Below are 22361 nucleotides of genomic sequence, written 5' to 3'. Positions count from 1 at the left end.
TCACCCCAGCGCTTGATGGCCTGCTGTCACACCGCCATCGACGCTTGCGACGCTGGCCAACCTCTGTTATGTTTCGGGCACAACTTTGCCTCATTAAAAGTTCAGTTTGTTGCAGTTTTCGTCGTCTCATCAGTTGTCATTCGTGACAATACATATCAAATTTTAGCACGAGCAGTTTCCGGTTCTCGGCGTCGCTTTATTCTTTCTGTATCTTCACTTCAAAAACGCTTGTTTAAACTGGCTCACAACGCTGTGCTAATTTGAATAAAAATTGTAAATAAAGCAACATTCGGGTCCCTACAAACGATTGATATGCATGCTTCCCAAATCCAGTCATCAGCACGATTGAGCGGCGACTTTAAGCCGTAATACCTATGATGGTGGCCCTGGAATCCGACACAACAATGCTCCTCGGATCGCCTGGTTGACAAAGCCACGTAACTTCGTAGCCCATTCTCGGAATTGCGGGCTCCTCGGGTGACTTCCACTCCACCAGTGCCGTTCCTTTCGTCAAAGGGGTTATCCGGAGGTCGGTTGGCTTGCTTAAACCTAAAAAAATAAAATTGGTAGACATCTTTATCTTTAAAATGCTATGAAATGAATGCTATGGAACTCCCTGGAAGCAACATTACTTTGGGCTATCTAGGCTGTGTTGCTAGGAGGTCCAAGTGGAGGAGAGGGAAGGGATGAGAAGGGTGGAGTAAGGGAAGTGGTGTGACACGTGATGCATATTTTCCCGCTAAACTCAGTAGGGAAGCTGAATGGTTGCCTAGGTCACGTGAAGTGAAGTAACGTGAGGTCGAGTTTCCCCCATAAGTTTGACGGGAAAACTGGATTGGTGTCTAGGCCACAAGACGGGAATTTTCTCGCTAATTTCGCAGGAAAACTGAGTTGAGCTATAGTTGACGTGCCGCCCATTTCCCCAAGGTGTATATGTCACGTGACGCCACTTTTCCCGCTAAATTTAGCGGAAATCGAACGGACGGATGGGCGGAAAAAATTTGCGATTGGGGGTAGCGTTGACAAAATGAGACGTTTACGATTCCCTGTAACGCCGAACTAGAGCGCAGCTCTTGAGGAGGAGGAGCGGAAGGCACGGAGAGGAGGTTATGCCCCTCCTCCTAATCCGTACCCTCCCCTCCTCCTCTCCTGCTCGCCTCCCATTAGGGGAAAATGTCCGGCTAAATTTAGCGGGAAAATTTTCCGCCAAATTTAGCGGGGAAATTTTGCGCTAAATTTATCGGAGAAGTTTTCCCGCTAAATTTAGCAGGAAAAATTTTGCGCTGCATTTAGCGGGGAATTTTTTCCGCTAAATTTAGCGGCGAAATTTACCTATAATGCAACGCGGCTGTGACACCACGAGTGACGTCACTAGTAGGCCTCGTGACGTCACACGTGACGTCACGTGTGACGTCATCATGTGAAACGTCCCATAATACACCCCGCGGTTACGCCGACGGCGATGGCGACGCTGCTTAAGCCGGAAATGGGCGCCTAAGAGCTCCCCTCGAAAAAAAAATGCATGCTTGAAATATGGCACATGATTTACCTTGGAATATAAATGTAAATCTACAGTACGAGCGGTGCACATGTGTAGTTTATATAAGACGAATGCTCCAACGATGTTATAGTAAACACTCTTTGAAGCGGGTCCCGCTATGAATTACCTCAAGGGAATGTCCGAGCATCTAGATAACATATAAAAGAGAGAACAAATAAATTGAGGTAATTAACGTACCGAAAGCACACTTACAACAGGAACAAAACAAATGTTAAAACGAGCATATCATTGCGAAACCACGAGAGCGTATAAATCATTCATTGTAAGTCACAAGTGTCTAACAAATTCAAGAACGGTAGTTTACGCTAACAAGAGAGAGTCGAACTCGCGCTACCTCAGCTACCTACACAGTTTTCCTATTTTTTTTTATGCGGTTTCGCGCCTAGGTAGCAATATCTACAGTCCGGAAAACGTGCTAATGGTCGTTTCTAAGCTACTAATAGTTGTCTACGTCTACAGATTAAAGTCCACTACACTAAGTCAATAGTCTTGAGCGACGAATCAGCTGAATAATGAAGTGTTCAGTTGAAAACTTACAAGCTTAGGATTTCCAGTAGTTAAGGGTGCGATGGTAAAATTGCAAGCCTACGATTTCAGTGAGGGTAGAATATTAGGAACAAAATGTTGCTGAGCATCGATGCACTCTGGACTTTCTCCGGCAATCTTTGGGTGTGTTGAGTCCGTGCACCCTTACGGCGAATTCTTGCTGGCGGTTGCCCTGCTTTTGAGGAGTGGTTGAGGACGCGGCTCGCGAGTGGCACTGTACAGACACACCAAGACGTGTTTGGCGGTTTCTCGGCGATTACGCGTTATATTTCAGGACTTGCTTTTAGCAACCTTGTTTGCGATTCAAAATCCAAGTGAGTCTTCTATCCAAAGTAATATTTAGCTACTTCTCCACAGAACGATGTTCTTCGTGCTGCTCGCTTGCGTCCTGAGTTCAGGCAGCGGGAGAAAAGACACAGAGCCGCGATACCACGCGGCCGATTTCCCCCGAGGTCGCCCGCAAGCATAGCCCGTCAAGGCGCGCCCTGCTGAATCGTAGCCTCCTCCTCAAATAAGGAAATATGTCCCCCACCCTCTTCTCAATCGGAAACTTCCCCTATGAAGAATTAAACCCGTCTTCTGGATAAGAGGGCCAGTTTTCCCCCTCTTCCTTCGCTTTTCCAATTCGGAGTAGTGAGCGGAATTGGTGGAACTTGGGAATGTGTTCGGTGCTAGACTGTCGTGGTCTGGTTGGTGGCGGACTTGTCTCCATTCATAGGTTAATCAGGTGTGGTAAACGTTTGGCATTTGGTTCACATAAACGAGGTGTGGATTGCCCATGTTTCATGTGGTACATACAATATATTTCTTGAATGGACGACCTTCATTCAATTTGGTGGTAGAAACGTCATGGGTCCGGCTAACGCAGCAATTCTGGCTGCAGCCCTAGCTCTATGGTTGCGTGTTGGCTAGTCAATTACACCCACGATGTTTATATCCTTCCAGGCGATTATGAACTGGGTAGATACATTTCAGCAGTTTATATCACTGCCGAAGTGAGTACAAAAGCTGCTAATTCAGGGGATCATAAGTGGCCTTCCGTGTTCTACGGGCAACGCAAAGCAGAAATGGGTTACAAACAACGCAAAGAAGAAATGGGTTTCGGCTTTGCGACGTATCCAAGTGACAGATGTGAACATTGCGTTTGTTGTTTCGTGCAAAGCTAGACATGCAGCGTCTAGGGCGGCACATCAACGACGGATGCCTTATTTCTTCGAAAGCCACCGACACCAAGTCAGCGTCGCGTTTTAATTTTTTTCCGCTTCCCGCTTCCCAAAAGCGGTTGGCTCGAATCGGTCTCCGAACGGTTGGGAAAAACGCGTCCCCATTGCTCTGTCCCAGTTGCTTCGCGGCTCAAAAAACGTGGATCCACCTTGTGGTTATGCCTCCGCTTCCAGTGTGAACGAGACATCACTCCTACTCCGACGCTCCGAGGTTCATTATCTGAGTGCTACAACAAAACAAAGCATAGCGTACAAAAACGCGCCCCATCGAAACTATCGACAAGTCGTGCAACCACTGCCGACCGCACGGACAGGATACAAACATATGAGCTGCTTTCAAAACCTTACTTGACTAGGTAAAAGTTAATCATCTGGGCTGCGTCATAGGTGGTATTAGCAAAGCCAGAGTGCCGGGGTGACGCTGTACGTTAGTTAGGGAGTGGGTGTTCGGTCGCCAAGGTAGAAACTCGTAATGGAGTGAACTTCGGTAAATTTTGGAAAACGGCCAGGATGTCGAACATACTACCGGAAGAAGCAAAAATAACTCCAAATATAAATTAGTTAAAGATGCGGTAACGTAAATTTTGACGGCCTACATTTATCATGAAAACTCAATCTATGTGCCCTAAACGTCTTAAGAAATACCAAATTACAGTCATGTGGGATATTTCCTATTATAAAATCGCGACTGGTCATCCCGACACACCTTTTTTTTTTATTTTGTTATATTTAAACACGGGGAATGTCGCAATGTTTAGTTGTGTTTTCAATTATTAAAATCGCCCTGCACGATTGTATAATGAGCAATTGTTATATGTTAATGGCACATGCACCTAGTCTATGCCACAAAAAAAAAAAAAAAACTTCAGCGACTATTCTAATGCTATTTTAAGTGCTGCGTGGACCGGCAGAGTGTAAATAAGTATACATTTGTGACAATATGAACTGTCGTGGAATGTTTTAATTCTCCGAAATGTTTAGAAACCCATCAAGCGCCGAGACGAAAAGTTTAGTGATCGAGAAAGCTGCAGACAGCAGTCTATTTACTGCTTCAGAAAATCTCAGCCACCAAGATTTTAAAGGACACCATTTTTGGGCTCGTTTCTCAACTGATGAAACTGTCAAACTTGTCAGGGGTGTTCCATTATCAGTTCTTTCAGAGCAAGAGGAAGAACTTCAGGTGTGCAAGGGCCCACCACCGTTCAGGAGATTACACGCAAATCAGTTTTGAGGCGAGATGTACAAACGAACCTTTTCTGGACACTCTTTGATGTTTCATCTTTCTTTTTGAATCTTTTCTGGCTCGCCTGAGCTGTCTCTTGCGTGAAAAGGGCAGCGTGCCTCCTTGCCTCGATAACTTTTCTGTCCGCGCAGCCAACTTGTTTTCCAAGTTACGTAATGGAGCTGGAAGAAGTCATTCGTGCTCAAAGGAAAACTTGGTGCGCGAAGAGCGCTCTTGAGTACCAGTCTATACGTTGGCGCTTCTGTTTGTTTAGTGAACAGAGCTAGCACCTCTAGCGCGCCGTAGTATGTACTGAACGCACTCACTTTCGATGGCACCGTCTCCACTCTTTGGAAGGAACGTACTTGCATTTATTTTAAAACGACGATCACCCGCAATTGTATTAAAACATAAGCATTTCTTTTAACACGATTGTGTTCTGTGGCTTACCTCTTAACGTTTCCGGTTCTCGTTCCACACACAGATCGAGAAACCACGAGTGGTTGCCGAATGCTGACGCAGCGCTTTTCTCCTCACTAATTGAACAGAAGTGGCAGCCGCGCGTCGTGCTCCAGTCGATCCGGGTTACTGCCGCGACACGTGCACGCACAGGAGTGCTGGCGGGCTGATCGTGCGCGAGAGAAGACCGCAACGCCAGCTGTGGCGATGAGGAAATCGCTGGATGCTCGGAGACTGTAGTAACATGCAGTTCGCGGCGAGAGCGACTCCAAATCCCTGCCTGAGTTTACAGTCAGAGTAAATACTCGTCCAGCAAGCACTTTCAGATGGCTTGGAGGATATGTAGTGATACTGCTGTTCGTACTCCACTTTATGATCTGATACGTTGTCCCCGCCCCAGTGTAGAAAAGAAGGAGCGCCACGGCCTCGCAGCACTCAGGTGGTGCACACCCTTTGACAACGGGCTCCTGATGATAAACTAATACATTTTTCAATGCGATGTTCACGCCATCATAGCTTCACATGGGCGGCAAGCTTTTCCGGCCTAAATGTCACATTCTGTTACCCCTGCATTTGGCACGCTGGAGTGGGAAAGGAATGATTTCTTGTTAATGGTTAAACTAAAAACAAAAAAATTGAACCCTCAAGGCTAACTGTTTGCGCATTTTGTTAGCTACATTTTTTTTATACGAGTCCTTCAAAATAACTTTTATGTGTCTCATCAGAGCGCGAGCGAAACTTAGTGATTCGCAGACAAGAAACCTAATATTGGTCAATAAGCGTGCTTAATTATTCTAGCACGTTCAATCCGATCACAGTTTGGTAGCCCGAATTAAGACTGGTTATATTAGTGGTTAAGTCACTCTAAAATAATTGTTCTTGACGCTATCTTGAAATATATTTATGGTGCCAGAAGCGCCCAAGGTAAAATATTAACAATAGTCGTGCCCCATAGAAGCCTCATGGCCCGTAAAATATGCCAGTGACGAATGAATGCGAGACGATTTGAGATCGACGCGATAATTCTCATAAACATAATGGCACCAGAGGTGCTTCACATTTTGGCATTTTCTGAACTGCGATATATTCAGCAAGGCATGTAGTTCGGCTAGTTGGTGGTACATACTGTTTGGAGGGTCACCGATATATTCGGTGACCTACATTAACCTCGTTTTAAAATGGCAGGCTCTACACAGCCTGCGTATATTAACGAACAGTACGGATAACATTTCTTTTTTGTATAACGGGCGCGATGGGTTATTTTAGGATCTGCAGCTCAAGATTATAATATTCGTGACAAGATGAATATTTGCAATATACGGTAATGTTGGGTAACACATGCTATACAATTTGGTCATGCACGTCTTGTTGCGTCCACTCCGGTAGTCGATAACGTTATTGCAAAGATATCCATATTGTTTGGAGTCGTACATTTTAAGAGTGTTTTAAGTCTAAGGACCCACGCGGGTAAAACAACCGAACGCGATTAACCAACGTGGTACAAGTTATAACAATATTTAAAAAAAAATTATACCAACCAGTTATATCTGTTGGGGCTTCAATTTCGCTCGGATGACCGCATCCGTAATCGTTGCAGCCCCTCACCGACACCCAATGGTTAGATGCGGGCTGAAGGTGCTTGAATGTGATTATTCCACTGTTCAATGTAGATTGACCTTGAAACGTCCTGGCACTCGTACAGGTTTCGTTGTATGAAGTGCAGTTTAACCACTTTTTATTATTCTTAGAAACCTGGAAGCACATATGTAAATACAAATTACTATTTATAAAAAAGCACCCAATCGCACCTTTACACTCTCATTTAATCGAATTAACGTCCACGAAATTTGTTATAACTAATATGCGTAAGTACAATACGTGAAACGTATTTTTCCATTTTTAATACCTTCAAATATCCAGTCCAAACAAATATTGATATTATTATTTGGTTTTGTCTATATATTTAATATACTTAATAACTAAAGAAAGAATAAACATAGAAGGACGAAACACGAACATTACATATTTCGAAAGATGTGCTGTCCACGTTCTGTCCTTGAATATATTTTTAAATATTGTTTAAGCTGTTTTTTTTTCGCTCTACCCATACTCTCTCCTCAAGGCAGTTTAACATGGTTAATTTTGCAATTGATCAACGAAGCACACTCGAGTGTTTATTGTAATGCTCCAAAGTATGTAGACCTGGCATTCCTGATACCCATCTTAACACACAAGTATGAGCATTTCAGATATGCGTATAAAGGGGTTATATATACAAATACATACCTGTATTAGATTTACAGGTCCTTCTTTAATGGTCCACTCAATTACCACCCGGTCAATTGCCAATCCGGGTAACCTTAATTCCGGTGCTGCTGGAACTGTATTATAAAGACAGCGTATATTATAATGGTCCCAGCTGCATTTTAGACAGGATAATAAAAGTTAAAATCTTTAAAACAAACAAATTTGAGTTTCCTAGTTGCATTTGAACAATTTTGTTCTCATTGTCAATTTTATAACTCTCCTTAACTAAAAATGTGGCGCTCTTATTTTAGTTGTTTCCAGAGTGTGATACGGTCAATACATTAAAACTGTACGAGGTATGGCCATTAACTATTGAGACTTGAGGTAAAATAGTGTTTTTCATAAGAATTTCACAACTTAACTGGTATTCTTTGAAGATACTTGCCTATCTATACAGCAGTGCACACGCATTTGATATTAATAAAAACGGTTCTGCATATCATGATGTGTCAATGCCTTTAGCAGTGTCTGTTTTATATTTTACTTTCCACAGTTTTTTCATTAATTGTCATTTTCATTTTTAATTAGAAGAGCTTTTATTGTATCCATTTTCTTTTTGTTTTCAGATTTTACGTGATAATCCCCGGCTCGGCAGATATTTTTTTATCCTTTCTTAGAGAGAAAAATCCGAGGCGCTAGGAAAAATTAAGCCCAGATCACCTTCTGATCGGGAACACCTGGCTACCAACCGCACTCAGCAAAAAAGTGAACGAAAGAAGAACAACAGATTTTTACCAGTGTCAACGGGACATGCGACACATACTTAATAATCCGTGTATCTACACATTTTCGCTACCAAATACATATCCATAATCAATAGTATTATATCATCGGAGGCTTTCTTTTTATTGTATGGAGAGCAAGTACTTTAAACGAATTAAGCGATCACAGCGTGTCTATTTAATATATGAGGGGCTGGTCATTCCATACCAAACGAGACACGGCAATTTATTTATGTCAGGAATATGTACGAAAGCAAATTTGAATAAAGAAGTCTTGGAACCGCAAGAGACGTATTTCTTTTGTGAATTTTTTTTTATTTTTGTGCGAATTTTTTTTAATTTGCATAAAACCAATGTAGTGAATAAAAACATTTAAAAAACCATTGCGAAACAAAAAAATTAAGTGGGCACCAAATTACTGAATAAAGCCCTATCTTACAGTAAAATGCAAACCTTGAAATGCGCCATTTTGAGTCCAAATAGAAGCTCTAAAAAGAAGAGATTTTAATAGATGTCTTTATATTTTTTTAGTCAATTTGGACTGAGGTGTTTGTTATAATACATACGCTTCTTTGCTCTGAGAGAACTCATAATTGAATTGCATGTGTGAAATTTTCGAAACCTCCTTTTGTTAAGTTTTATTTAAATGGCAAATTCTCCAGTTTAGGCAGAAACGGTCTTATTGAGTGCAAGAAAAAAAGCAATGTGGGCATTGGTGCCTTCTACTTTCGAAATGGCTAAACGTTTAACCACCACATCTCTTCCACATGTCGGAAAATAAGAAAAGTATTTCTTGTTGTTGCTGATGAACACATATTTTTTTTTTACATATGAGCCTCTCCGCTCATGCCTCCAAGTTCCAACCTCGTAGGTGACGCAGGCCTGCGTTCGCCAACGAGCCGGCAACGGTTTGAGTCGCCGTCGCTAGGTCTTCAACTGCGCCATGAAAACACACTTTACTCGGTTGAGGTGGACGTTATCCTTCCTTTTACGCATCCGCAGCCTCTTGACGTTACGTAATGATACTGGCGTCTTAATTTTGCTCTACTTCTGTTGAAGTAACTGCCGACGAGCGCAGACCTCCATCATCTGCTTCCCGAGTTTGGGAATGCACACTGCGCGTCGGCCTCGTCTGTCGTATGTCCAAATGTAAAACCAATCCAGACCGAATAGCTTTTAACCGATGGAAAATGATAACATTGATGTCGCTTCCCCATTGAACTTAAACGCATTGAGATAGAATAAGAATATACTGGAAGTTCGTTGGCGCACTCACCAAGGACGTGCTGCCGAGGGAGTTACGACGACATGGAAACGACAATGTCACTCTTCTAAGCGCCATTGTAGGTAGGGCTTGTGTCAATCCTTTTGTGCGCACTTTTGAAATCGGGAGTAAAAACGCGAAATCTGATCGATGAATATCTAAGAAGGGATTACATTTTCGCAATCTTCGTAAACTGGTCAATCCTCTGGTGAAGTCAATACTGCAATTGCAACATCAGCCTTGAAACCATTAATGAAAAAGTCAACAATTTGTCTAACAAGCCGACTTCCTATGAGGGTTATTGCCTTCCTAATGTCCGTCGATCGTGACATTCAGGTAGCGAAGATGGCACCCAAGTAACTCCAACCTCTTATCAAACACACTTCTAAGAATACTATAGTGAGTTTAAAATTTGAGACATGCTAGGTTGGTCTACAGTGCATTCCGTAGCCTAAAATACTGCACATGTTCCCAACCTTAGTGATTTTAGGCGCCCGCCACAGAGAGTGGAATGCTTCTTTAATCATCACACTGGTCTTGGTAGCACAACATGTTTTATCAATACATTTAAGTTCAATGGAAAAGTGTCATCACTGTTACCATTTTGCTTGCGATGAAGAGCTATCCGGTCTGAATTGTTTTTATATCTGGACAGAGGACAAACAATACCGAGACGTAGTACGCATTACTAAACTCGGGAGGCACACGTCGCAGACGTGATAACCCAGGAGCGAGGGGACAAAAATAGGACGGACAGACACAAAACTCCGAACCAAGCAAAATAGTTATTCTTCATAACACCTCCTTAAATGGACCAACAAACCCACAAGGAGATGCACGTTGCCAAAGTTCACATAACCGTGGCACAAAAGAGCAAGGAACAAACTAACGAAATTCTTGGAAGTACGGAGGGGGGGAGGGGGAAGTTCTGTCCAGGGCAATAAACGATACTCGACCTAATTTCAATCTATCCGAGTCAAAAGCAGTCCAACTGCACGTAAGGTAGCAGAAGCACAAGCCTACCAAACCGAAACCTGTGATTCGATTTAACACTTGTTCCATTTCTCTTTTTCGGGAAGTGCTCGTGTGACCGGGAAGAAGGCGACTGGAGAGAGGGGGGGGGGGGAGTAGAGGAGGGGGCCGCGAGCCGATCCTTAACACGCGAAGAGCCACAGCTTGGCCACCCCTGTTCTAAAGGCAAGCAACAAACACAAAGGGAGCCACAAAATCAGCACTTTAACCACACCCCTTCCCCTCGACCTGCGTTTGTCTGCAGTTACCTGATCAGAAGTAGAGTAAAATTAAGACGCCAGTATTTTTTCGTAACGTCAAGCGGATAAGGTGCATGGAAATCAGGATACCGTGTATTTTAAAAGAATAAAACGTGTTTTCCGGAGATCGTTGAAGACCTAGCGGCGGCATCTCGCACCGTCGACGCCTCCCTGGGGAACGCGAGCGTACGTCGCCTGCGAGGCGGGCGGTGGAAGTCACAGCCGAAGAAGCTCCTTTACAAAAAAAAAGGAAAAAAAAAAGAAGTTTTATTGAACAACAAGAACTACTTTTCCCGTTTTTTGATATGTTGAACAGGTGAGGTGAACTCAAGTTCTGTTTTTTTGGAAAGTTCCGGGCACCGCTGTTCACACTGGTTTTTGGACTCTCAATGCGGTCGTTTTTGCATAAACTGGAGATTTTGTGAAAGTATTAAAACGCATCAAAACGAGGCTATGAAAATTTTATACGAGCAATTCAATTATTAGTTCTAAGAGAACAATGGAAAAATGTATTTTAGCTAACACCAAGAACTAAGTTGACTATAAAAGATAAAGACATCTCATAAAGTCTCTTCTTTTTTGAATCTCCTCTATGGACTGAAAATGGCGTCTTTCAATGTTTGTATTTTACTGCAAGAGATTACATGTTGTAAGGTAATTAGGTGCCGACTTAAGTTCGTGTGGTACGCAACCGATTTATATGATATTTTTCTTAACTATATATGTGGGTTTTTGACAATCTAGAAAAAGTAAACTATATACGTGGGTTTTTGACAATCTAGAAAAAGTGAACTTGATAACAGCAACAAAAAGTTTTCACAAAAAAAAAAAACATTTTTACAGTTGAGAGGTTTGTTTATCCAAAATTATTCTTTGTACTTATACCGGACATAATAACATTGCTCCGGAATTCTTGCCATGGAATGACCCGGTTAAGATATTCTAGTTGTTATAGTCCATTACAGGCTATAAAAAAAGTTTTAGAGAAAAAGCAGTGCTGTGGAGGACGAAGCAAGGGGGATGCTGGAGAAGAGGGGAGAAAAGCCCATCTTCTCTCCAACATTCCGTCTGATTCCTTCTCCCTAGCCTTTTTTTTATCGGAAACCTTTTTAACCTGTACCTGACTATAGAAGCCATAGTTTGTGCAAATTTTGCTTTCTACGTAATATCTGCATCCAAAACTTTATTTTCCTGGGGTTTTAGGATATACGCTAAAAGTGATTGGTTGCGCCTAATTTTCTAAACATGATAACTGATTCTTTAAAGGTCGTGATTTCCTCAAGATTTCATGGTCTGCTCATGAAAGCTGGTATTGAGTACTGATGCCTGTAAAGGTGCAATCACAATTTATTTTTGTTTGTTTTATCGCTTAAATCATCATTCCATATTGTAGGCGTGAATAGATAAATTAACTGTATCGTTGTGACCTAAACCATTTTGGTACTAATTGTCTTAACCTGTTTAGGATACATATAGCTCTGGATATCTGACGTCTCATTTTTCAATACTTTGTGTTGAAATGAGAGCTTCTTATAAAAAACACCAAGAAACCTGTGAAGCCTGTGGGTTTTAACGCGCTCAATTTTTAATGATTTAAAATAATATTTCTTATATTTTTGTTTTGTTTTTTACTAAGACAGCACAGATGCCCTTTTTTAGTTTTTAGATTAAGCGTATTGTATTTTAAACACAGAGCTTGATGACCGAGCGAGATATTTAAAATCTCTTGCAGATGAACAGTTCATTTTAGAAAAAAAAAAAGACGTTGGTATGACCAGCATATAAAACAATGGGCCCTGTGTAAGCTATGCTCACAATATAACGGGTGTGTAAAATAAAAAAGAACAATATTCTATATTAGTAAATATTAAAAAAACCATATTTTATATTAGCAAATATTAAAAAAAAACAATATTTGATATTAGCAGATTCTAAGGGCCCCAAAGATTATGCCCATGGCAGGCACATTTGTCCTGTTACTGTGTTTAGATATGGTTGAATAAAATTTATATGGGCTAATCAATTAATCTGGGAGCCCACATCAATATAGAGAAGTTTTTATTGGACAGCATACTGGCGCCAACGGTCCTGCACCAGTTGCTGAGGCGCGCAGCGGCAGATTCGCCTTCCTCGTACGAGGGAAGGAGGTTTGGTACAATCATGGTCAAAAGAAGTACGAAGATAGGTGTGTGTGCCTTCCTGAGGCATAGAGCATGTTCCGATGGAAGTTGCTGGTACTTCTCCGGCGGGACTATTTTTGTTGTTTCTCGCCGTGTAGTTATTTCCACTATTTACTACACGCGGCGCAGCTAGCTCTTTTGAAGGTAGGCCCTCCCTTGAATTGCTGCCCTTCATAATCGAAGGGCTGTCGTGATGAGGAGGAAACGAGAGCACTAACAATGTGGCCATGTCATGTGCTGTGCAGTGTGCTCTAAGTGCGTGTTTTCTGTTTCTTTCATCAAAGAAGGTCGTCTTATGTTTCAACATAATGATTGAATTGAAAGCTCACAAGCAACAGTGACTGTGGGCTATCGAAAACCGAAGCCTTTTATAAACGTAGAGCGTCTTCAACCGGATGACTAGGCAGTATCTGTATCTAGAATACGCAGCTCCCGCGGGTACACGGTCTGTCATCGCAGTGACACAAATTCCTATGAAGGAGCGGCGCTATTTTCGAAGCATAACCCTCAAGACCGCAGCGTAAAGGCAGCGTCGTTGGCGGTGACTCACAAAACTAAAATATTCATGATGAAAGAAAAAAAAAGAAGATGAACCGGTCCCTTTGTCCGTTGTTCGTGTGTCTTTGACCATGACTGTACACGCGCGTTGCACTCGCCGACCATGGGGGTCAGCACCGTCCCAAATTGCGTCTTTTAACGTGGTGATATGATGCACCAGCTTTACATATTTCTGCTATTTGTTTGCTCAGCGGTTTCCTTTAATGTGCAGCAAGTTTCCAATTGAAACCACATCCTTAGATTCAACGATGAAAATGGTGATTACCACGGAAACCCTGAATTATTCAAATATTACGAACTTGAGTGATGTTTTAATATGCCCTTGGGCAGGTACCAAACATATATATACTTCTTTTGAGTGTGTGATGCGTAGTTTTCGCAGAATGGAATTTGCTGAAGTTTCGTAAAAACCAATTGCGTATAAAACGTACTTAGTTGTATCATAATCAATGAGAGGCAAGACAAATTCAAGGTATCCAGAATATAACTCATAAACATATATTAGATCAAGGTTTGACTTGTAAAATGGCGAAGGATGAAGTAAATACCTGCAACAAGCGTGGAAACGTTGACAGTAGCTTGAGCGCCGCAACCGTTCTCGTTGCAGCCCCTTACAAAGAACATGTAATGGGTCGCTTGCTGAAGGTTCCTGAGCGTTAGAGTTCCATTTTCTTGTAGAGACGTCCAACCCAAATCCATGTTTGTGCTACAGATGCTACCATTTCGTGTGCAGTTGATCCATGGCGCGTTCTTTTTAGCTATCTATTTTATGAAATAAAATAAATGATATCGCGCTTATTAAGGTCTGCTCTGAAGAGTATTTATATTTAGTCTATGAGATTTGAAGCTAAATGAAAGGTCATCAATTTAGAGACTAGGCGGTTCATGATTGCTTTTATCAGCCAAGAAGTGTACGATTCAAGCGGCTTATTTAATAAATTAACAATAAACTTCAACAGCATCACTATTTTAGTCAGTGTAAAGCATTGAAGCTGGGTACATATCAGTGTTGTCCTTTGATTAGGGTAATATTTTTATTAACAGTACTCACATTGCAGATTATAAATTAAACATATTCAAACACCAGCCTTCTTCTGTATCGTTCGCCCTTATTGATTTACTGCTTTTGTTTTTGAAGCATGGGTGTGAACAGGTGCTCTACGGGCCTCATTTTCATTCATATTAATTATTTGTCAGTAAAAATATTTCAAAACGAAATACAACATATGTGCATTGTTTGAGAAACAACTCTTCCAAGCACCATCGGAAGAAGAATCGCAACTCATACCTGTATGACTGAAACGGTGCTGTTGACAAACATCCATGACAAATCCACGCTCATTGCCGACGTGCTGTTCACATCCACGGTAGGTCGAGATGGAACTGCATATTTTTAACCGGTCTGAGTGATACTCAGCATTTTAAGTTTAGTATTTTGTTTTTTGTTGTTTCTACATTAGAACTGAGTATAACATCTATCGCAATGCTTCCTGATATTCACTTGAATAAACTATTTTCAACATTATAAAACTCTCTTAAACAAAATCATCAAGAAATACGAAAATGGGAATCATACTGCTTTAACCTATATGTTTCAGAAATAAATTGTGCAAAGACTTTGATCAAACTTCGTGATTAATGCTTTTATATCCTTTATTTATTTACAACTATGTGGGCCGAATCGGTGCAGCGATTTCCAAAATGAAAAAGGCCGGTTTCACATAACTAAACGTGTTAACTCACCACATAGGTACGAATTCCTAGTTGAAGAAATTATGGTGGCTAATGAGATGTTTTAACAAAACACCTGGGCGACCCTTGCCTTAACCAGAAGTTTAAAGGAGCAGTTTTTTTTTTTGGTTTGTTCTTTTTGTCTACCGTGGCAAGACACAATTCGGGTGCTCCTCTTTATGCAAGCTGCCTAGTGACTGCATAAGTATTCAACCTTAACTCTCGAGCAGTTTGATTCTAGAGTGAAAAAAAAAACTAATAAATTATAAGGATGCAAATCCTGAAAGCAAATTTTCGTCTACCCAACCAGAGCCAGTTGAAGGTAAACTGGTTAACCAGCATAAATAAACTTGAATAAATCCTGCTTCCCCTATATTTACTTTCGTTCTGCGATAAGTTTTTCTGCCTAAAATTCTTCTATATGTATTAAAAATACGTGAATTTAAGAAGATTCGCGTTAAGTATTATAAAGAAAAGACTTACCGTCTGCCCATGTTGACACTATTGCGGTCGCAACGCAACCGAGATCGTTCTTTCCCCAGCCGTGGCTATTGAGAACGGCGCCAACGTTTACGCGAAAATGCGTTTCGGGCTCCTGGTGAGTCACGGTCACGTGGCCCTTATGCGTGTGCTTCACAAAACAACCAGAGTGATCAAACTTGCAATAACGAATCTCAAAACCGTCGAAGATGTGCGCTCGTTCGTGAGAGTCGTACGTCCAGTCCACATAGAAGGATGTGGAGTTATAAGCCCCGATGCCCACGATGACTGGCTCCGGAACCCCTGTGGTATGCAAAATACACATGCCTCGAATGAAACTGAATCGGCTCTGCTTTTAGTTTTTGAATGCTATCACATATATACCCTGAATAAACAGCACAAACAATTAAATTAGATCATAAGAATCCGCGTGTGCTTTCTGGTAGAATTTGGTTTAGAAAAAAGCTATTGAAAACAAGGTTAACTTATTTTAAATAAAAAGCACAGAGTCGAAATAGTTTAAACGGAAGTAGCGAAATAGAAATGAAGCGCCTCGAAATAACGCGGAGAAAAAGAATGGCTTTGGAGAAAAATCTGCAACCAATGCTATATTGTAACCTCGATCTAAACGAGGTCAAATGGTTCCCATGTGAAATGATGGCCGAAGGAATAAGGCAACACGAGCACGAGAGTTGGCGGACGGTAAACCTAGAACATACACAAATGAATCATAAAACAATGGCGTCTAGAAGCGCACTTCCAACACTCGTGATAATTATTTTTTAATTTAATTTAATTTAATTTAATTCAGTTTATTCACCTCAAAGGCTTCTTTTAGGGACGCATGACAAGAGAGGGGATGGCGGTAAAAGACATCATTAACAACAGGATTACGCAAACATGTAATTAACAAAAAAGGGAAAGACGTTTACCATTTATTGTGATGCCAAATCAGAGCGGAGCTCCTGACGAAAAGGAGGGGAGTGTACGGAGGGGAGGGTATGCCCCTCCGCTCCCTCCGTACCGTCCTCCCCTCCTCTCCTGTTCCCATCCCATTTAGCGAAACATTTTTGGTGAATTTCCCGCTAAATGTTTTTGCAAAATTTCCCCCCTAAATTTACCGCGGAAGCATACCCATTAAATTTAGCGTGAATTTTAGCGAAATTTTTTTCTGCTAAATTTAGCCGCAAATTCATCGAACATTTTCCCGCAAAATATAGCGTGAAAATTTATCGAAACTTTTTTCGATAAATTTAGCGCGAAACTGAATTGATGTTCCCGTCATGTAACGTCAATTTCCCCGCTAAACTTAGCCGGGCAACTTAACCCGCTAAATAAAGCAAAGAAATATTCGCGCTAAAGTTAGCGGGGAAACGTTCCTTAATGTAACGCGCGGTTACGCCGACGCCGACGCCGAAGCCACTCAACCCGGAAACGGGCACCAAAGAGCTGTGCTCTAAAACAAGTTGCGTATTCAGGTTAGTACATTACACTAAACTCATTTTCTACTTAACATAAATCAGAAATAAGGTGAATAAGGCGTACGAAAATTATAGCCTTTCTACTCGGGACACAGACGCTCGCACATTTCAGTAATGACTCATAATTTTTATTAGTATCCATCTGTCCTGGCAAGTCGCTGCATTCTGTAATCGACCATATGAGGGGATAAAATAGCAAAGAACAAGAGGGGCAGCGGAACTTATGAGCATTACATGAACTATCGGTTCGATCAAATATGTAACGAGCAGGATGGCAATAAGTGTTACTGAATCATGCGCTGGCGCAGTGCACTAGAAGAAACATATACGGTAGATTTTGCGAATCTTGGATAATAAAGGAAGATTGAGATTGAATGTTAAAGCAGATACACTACTTCCAGGTGAGAATTTTTTAGAGATAAACCGTGCAGCCTTCTTTTGAGCAGACTCTAAATTGGAAGTTAGGTAATTTTGATGTGGATTCCATATAACGCTCTCCTATTTCAGTTTAGGTAGACTTATTGTTTTATAAGCTAGTAATTTAGTTGCTAGGTGGGCAAGATATATGTTCCGGCTTTAAAAAGTACAACTGACTTCAGTGAGCCGTTGATTGTGCTCTCGATGTGTTGATCCGATTCTGTTTATGAAAAATGAACACCCAGCTTATGTGGTCCTATAATGCTGCCGCCTCCAGTTGAATCGTTACTAATAAATATTGAATGAAGGATTTCGTTGGGATTGTGGCAATGTTCGTTACCTTACATTTTGTGGACTTAATGCTCATCGCCATTGTGAGCACCACGCACATATAGCGTCAAGGTCATTTCGAAGTATATCATGGTCTATGGGAATATGAAACTTTCGATAAATAACGCAGTCTTCTGCAGAAGCGACAAAAATTTATATAGACGAGAGAAACAACTTCCACGCTACCATAGGCATATGTGGCGCAATGTGCCTGTCTTCCCAACATTGACAAATTTACGGGTTTTCGATGACGTCACTAGCAAAAACAATTCGGTTGTTGTTCTACTAATGTAGAACAACAACCAGCGCAGACCAGCGAGATGCCTTATGCCCAGAGCTAAGCGCTGCCTTTTCTGTTTTAGGCAACGATCGTCTGTAAACGGTGTCAAGTCTGATTTCCCACGACCGCAGCCCTTCGGCTTTGCGAAGCAGCGCCCAGCGCAGGAGGGACAAGCAACAAGATCGCCCGCTGCCCAGTCATCGGCAGCTTTCGTCACGTGGAAGTTCAGCGAGCCGCAGCAGGCCACGGCGCTAGCGCCACGGTTATCTGCTGTGACACCGAGAGCCTGGTTTCGTCGCCTACAAAAGCGCCAAACGCAAAACAGCACGCCGCAGACCAGTGAGATGTTTTATGCCCAGAGCTAAGCGCTGCCTTTTCTGTTTTAGGTAAGCTTGATTTTGACTCAATACGTTAGCGTGAGCCTACGGGTTTGCAATTCGCTGGACTGCCTATTAGTGTTCTTTGCGTTAAAAACTGTGATATGGCGGGAGAAAACGAATGTATTGCGTGTATGAATTCTTTGTCTGCAGGGGGTCTCAGTCTAAAGTGCTCAGAATGCGAAAACAAGTACCATACTGGAAAGTGCTCTGGCGGTACGAAAAAGTCCCTGCAGGCAATGACGGCAGAGAGCGTCAATACGTGGAAATGTAACAAGTGCAAACTTCATGTTTCCCGTCAGTATGAAACGTCCGATGAGCGCGACCCCGCAGAAGGGGAGAGGGCAAATTCGAGTGGCTCCCGCGAGCTGAATGTAGATAAGTTGCTGCCCACAAACGAAATTATCTATAAGAAACTATCTGACATCCTAAACAGGATGGAAGGCGTTGAAAAATCTCTAGAAAAACAAAGCAGTAAAGACGATGAAATCATGAGGAAGCTAGATGCGCATGGGAAAACTGTCGAAGCAATTGATGCATCAATGAGCACCCTGTCAGGGAAGTACGATGAACTTCTTAAACGACTGGATGAGCAGAGCGCTACAATCAAGGAGCTGACAAAGAGGACGGGTCAACTAGAAGCAAAAGTAAACGAGCAGGACCTGCAAATCAGGGAACTAAAGATAGCAGTGGATAATGCGGAGCAGTACCCCCGGCGCAAAAATATCGAAATTCATGGAATCGCCCAACGACCAAACGAGAATATGTTAGAAGTTGTAAAGAACTTGGTCGATAAACTCGAGCTGCCGCAACTTGCCCCTGAGGACGTTAAGGCTGCTCACCGCCTAGGGGCGAGGGAAGAAAAAACAGCGCCAATCCTGGTAAGGTTTGTCGAAGAGAGAACACGGGACCTCTGGATGACAAAGCGCGTGACCTTACGGAATGAAAAAAAATTATAATAACGAAAATCTAACAAAAACTCTGAAAAACTTGTTGTGTTCTACTAAAGAATGCGCAAAAGCAAAGTCATATAACTTTGTGTGGGTGTGAAACGGTAAAATCTTTGTGAGGCGAAAAGGATGCGCCGGTGCCCCTCGCATCGAATGCGAAAGAGACTTAGCTAAGATTACATAGAAATGGAAAGCACATTCGCCACCATTCAAGAATGGGAGAGTCTTATCGCACACTTGTTAGCAGAACACGATAGTAGCGATCGATAACTCAGTCTGATACACGTGAATGTTAGAAGTTTACGCAAACACTGGGACGAATTATTGGTTCTGTTATTCGGAAAGCTGTTGTCCCTGGACGTACTGATACTAAGTGAAATAAACATCGAAGAGGAAGCATGTGTGGAATATAGTTTGGTTGGTTTTCATTCGTGCTGTCTTTGTCGGGAAAGAAAAAAGGGAGGAGGTTTGCTGATGTTTATATATGATAGCTGTTTGTCGGAAATAATTAACGTTTCCCTTGACCATGCAGAACTCTGCGCAATTTCTGTTCACAAGGCATAAATTTTTTTTAAATTGTATGCGCAGTTTATCGACCGCCAAATTCTAATATAAAAATGTTCTGTAAGGAACTCTCACCATTATTGCGCCAATTTGATAACAACCAGCATATCACACTCCTGGTCACTTTAACATAGATGTCTTAAACGAGAATAAGTTTGGGGTTTCAAACTACTTAGACACACTTTCCTCCTTCGGGCTCGAGAACGTGATACGGGATTACACAAGAGAAGAATATTATGACATTACAATAACTAAGTCATGCATTGATCACATAGTTATCAGAATTAGTAGTGCAACATTAGTGCCGGCGGTAATTCAACAGAAGGTAGCTGATCATTGTTTAGTAGCACTAGCAATATTGGGTGAAAGTCCAAAAAATAAAATGTCAAACCAGAGGGTATTTAAACCCATTTTGGATAACAAAAAGGTAGACCATCTTATCAGTATGTATGACTGGAATTCATTATTAGTACATGACCATGTTACCGCTTACGACTTACTCGTTGATAAATTTAAAGAGATATATAAAATATCTGTCAAAAATGTAAAATTGAAGCAAAGAAAACAGGAAAATGTCTGGACTAATGAAGAGATTTCAGAACTATCCCATTTGAAAGAAAGGTTATGGCATAGATGTAAACAAAATCCGGGTAATACCACTTGAAAAACCGAATATCGTGTACTAAGAAATAAGTTAACTGCTAAAATTAGATTAGCCAAAAGAAATCATTATACTAGCAAATTTAGTTCTGCAAAAAACCCAAGGAAAACATGGGACCTCGTGAATGAGTTGATGGGTAGGAAAAGGAAAACTAACACTGACGATGCAATTGGAAAGAATTTTCCAGCATTAGATAACTACACGGAATGAGCCGAATTTTTTAAACACCAGTTTCATTAGTACCGTACAAGTCCTAAGGCGAAAGATAGCGGTGCATGTAAATGATGAACCGGTTCACCAAATTGACTGTGTAAATTCAGCACATCTACCAGAAATAAATGAGTACGATCTCATGAACATTATTAATTCAATGTCAATAACGAAAGTGCCTGGGACAGACCAAATTCGCATTAGGGATTTGCGCTACACTTTTTCAAGTGTAATACTGGTCCTCTTCGCTATAATTAACGGATGCCTGACAACAGGAAAAATACCGAAAGAACTAAAATTGTCAGTAGTGAGACCGCTATACAAAAAGGGTAGTAAGAAAGAATTAGGAAACTATAGGCCGATATCGGTATTACCAACAATTGCTCACAATCTCGAAAAATGGGTACAAATATGTATGAATGACTTCTGTGAGAGATTTTCGTTATTGAACGACCGGCAATACGATTTCAGGCAACAAAGGAACACTATTTCATTACTTGAAGTTTTCTCGGACTGTGTTAATGAAACGCTTGAAAATAATAAAGTGGCCCTTGCCTTGTTTTTGGACTTATCCAAGGCATTTGATACAATTGATCACGCACTCCTCCTATCAAAACTCAATAAACATGGTTTCAGGGGCCCGTTTCAGAAATTCTTCACTGACCACTTAACAAACAGGTTTCATATGGTTAAAATTGGAAGCAGCACTAGTACAAAACTCAGAGTCGATTGCGGCGTCCCACAGGGTAGCACACTAGGTCCGTTATTGTTTAATATTTATGTGAATGATCTAGGGTTATTACAACTACGATCTAGAATGTTTCAGTACGCGGATGATACCGTTCTATTCCTACCGCATGACAACTATAACCAGGCGTTTTCGCTGCTTCAAAGCGATATAGATGTATTAGTTAACTAGTTCTCAAGCAATTTTATTTCTGTGAACGTCAATAAAACTAAATTAGTTTGTTTTCGTAATCCCCATCAACAAATTACTCTAGTACCAAACATATATCTTCACCTTCATGATCATCCTCAACACATTTGTACGTGTGGACCATTACCTTATGACCCCTCGGTTAAATATTTGGGGTTAATATCTGACCAGCATCTCCTTTGGAACCAACAAATCGAATATATTATTAAGAGAATGCGGGTGGTATCGGCGTATCTTTACAAGCTAAAAAGTGTATGTTCTGTAAACTTGCGGACCACTATTCTCAGATCGCTAGGAGAATCTGTGATACGGTATGGGATTACGATATATGGGAATTGTTCAGAGTACAAAAAAACAGGGAATTGACAGAATCATAAAATATAGTGTAAGCAATATTTCTTACGCGTCGGTGTTCGATAAACTAGACATTGAAGAAAAAATGCGCGCGTTAGAAGTATTGTCATTTAGTTAGTTTCATAAATATGTGATAATAACAAGTAATTATTATAGTAGAACATTTAAACAAGAGGTAAAAAAAAGAAACTTGCGCCGTACAGATAGGTTAAAGGTCCCTAAGATACAAACAAACTATGGAAAAAAGTTAAAACGATACTATGTCCCTTCGATGTT

At 41.3% G+C, this 22361-nt stretch overlaps 1 protein-coding gene across 1 annotated transcript in view; it reads right to left on the bottom strand.

Moving 5' to 3' along the window:
• Positions 1–22361, bottom strand: part of LOC115312448 — a 40408-nt gene that overhangs the window by 6650 nt on the left and 11397 nt on the right. Inside the window, exons 6-11 of the mRNA XM_029971250.4 lie at positions 15528–15827; positions 14602–14696; positions 13862–14075; positions 7298–7392; positions 6550–6763; positions 373–549 (exon numbers count right to left, since the gene is read on the bottom strand). Of these exons, the coding sequence (XP_029827110.4) occupies positions 373–549; positions 6550–6763; positions 7298–7392; positions 13862–14075; positions 14602–14696; positions 15528–15827 (1095 nt within the window). The remainder of the gene's footprint in view (positions 1–372; positions 550–6549; positions 6764–7297; positions 7393–13861; positions 14076–14601; positions 14697–15527; positions 15828–22361) is intronic.

The sequence above is a fragment of the Ixodes scapularis genome, unplaced genomic scaffold, assembly GCF_016920785.2.
Source record: "Ixodes scapularis isolate PalLabHiFi unplaced genomic scaffold, ASM1692078v2 PGA_scaffold3__209_contigs__length_174095766, whole genome shotgun sequence".
Classification (NCBI taxonomy): Eukaryota; Metazoa; Arthropoda; class Arachnida; order Ixodida; family Ixodidae; genus Ixodes; species Ixodes scapularis.
This window is presented reverse-complemented; position numbering and strand designations above follow the sequence as displayed.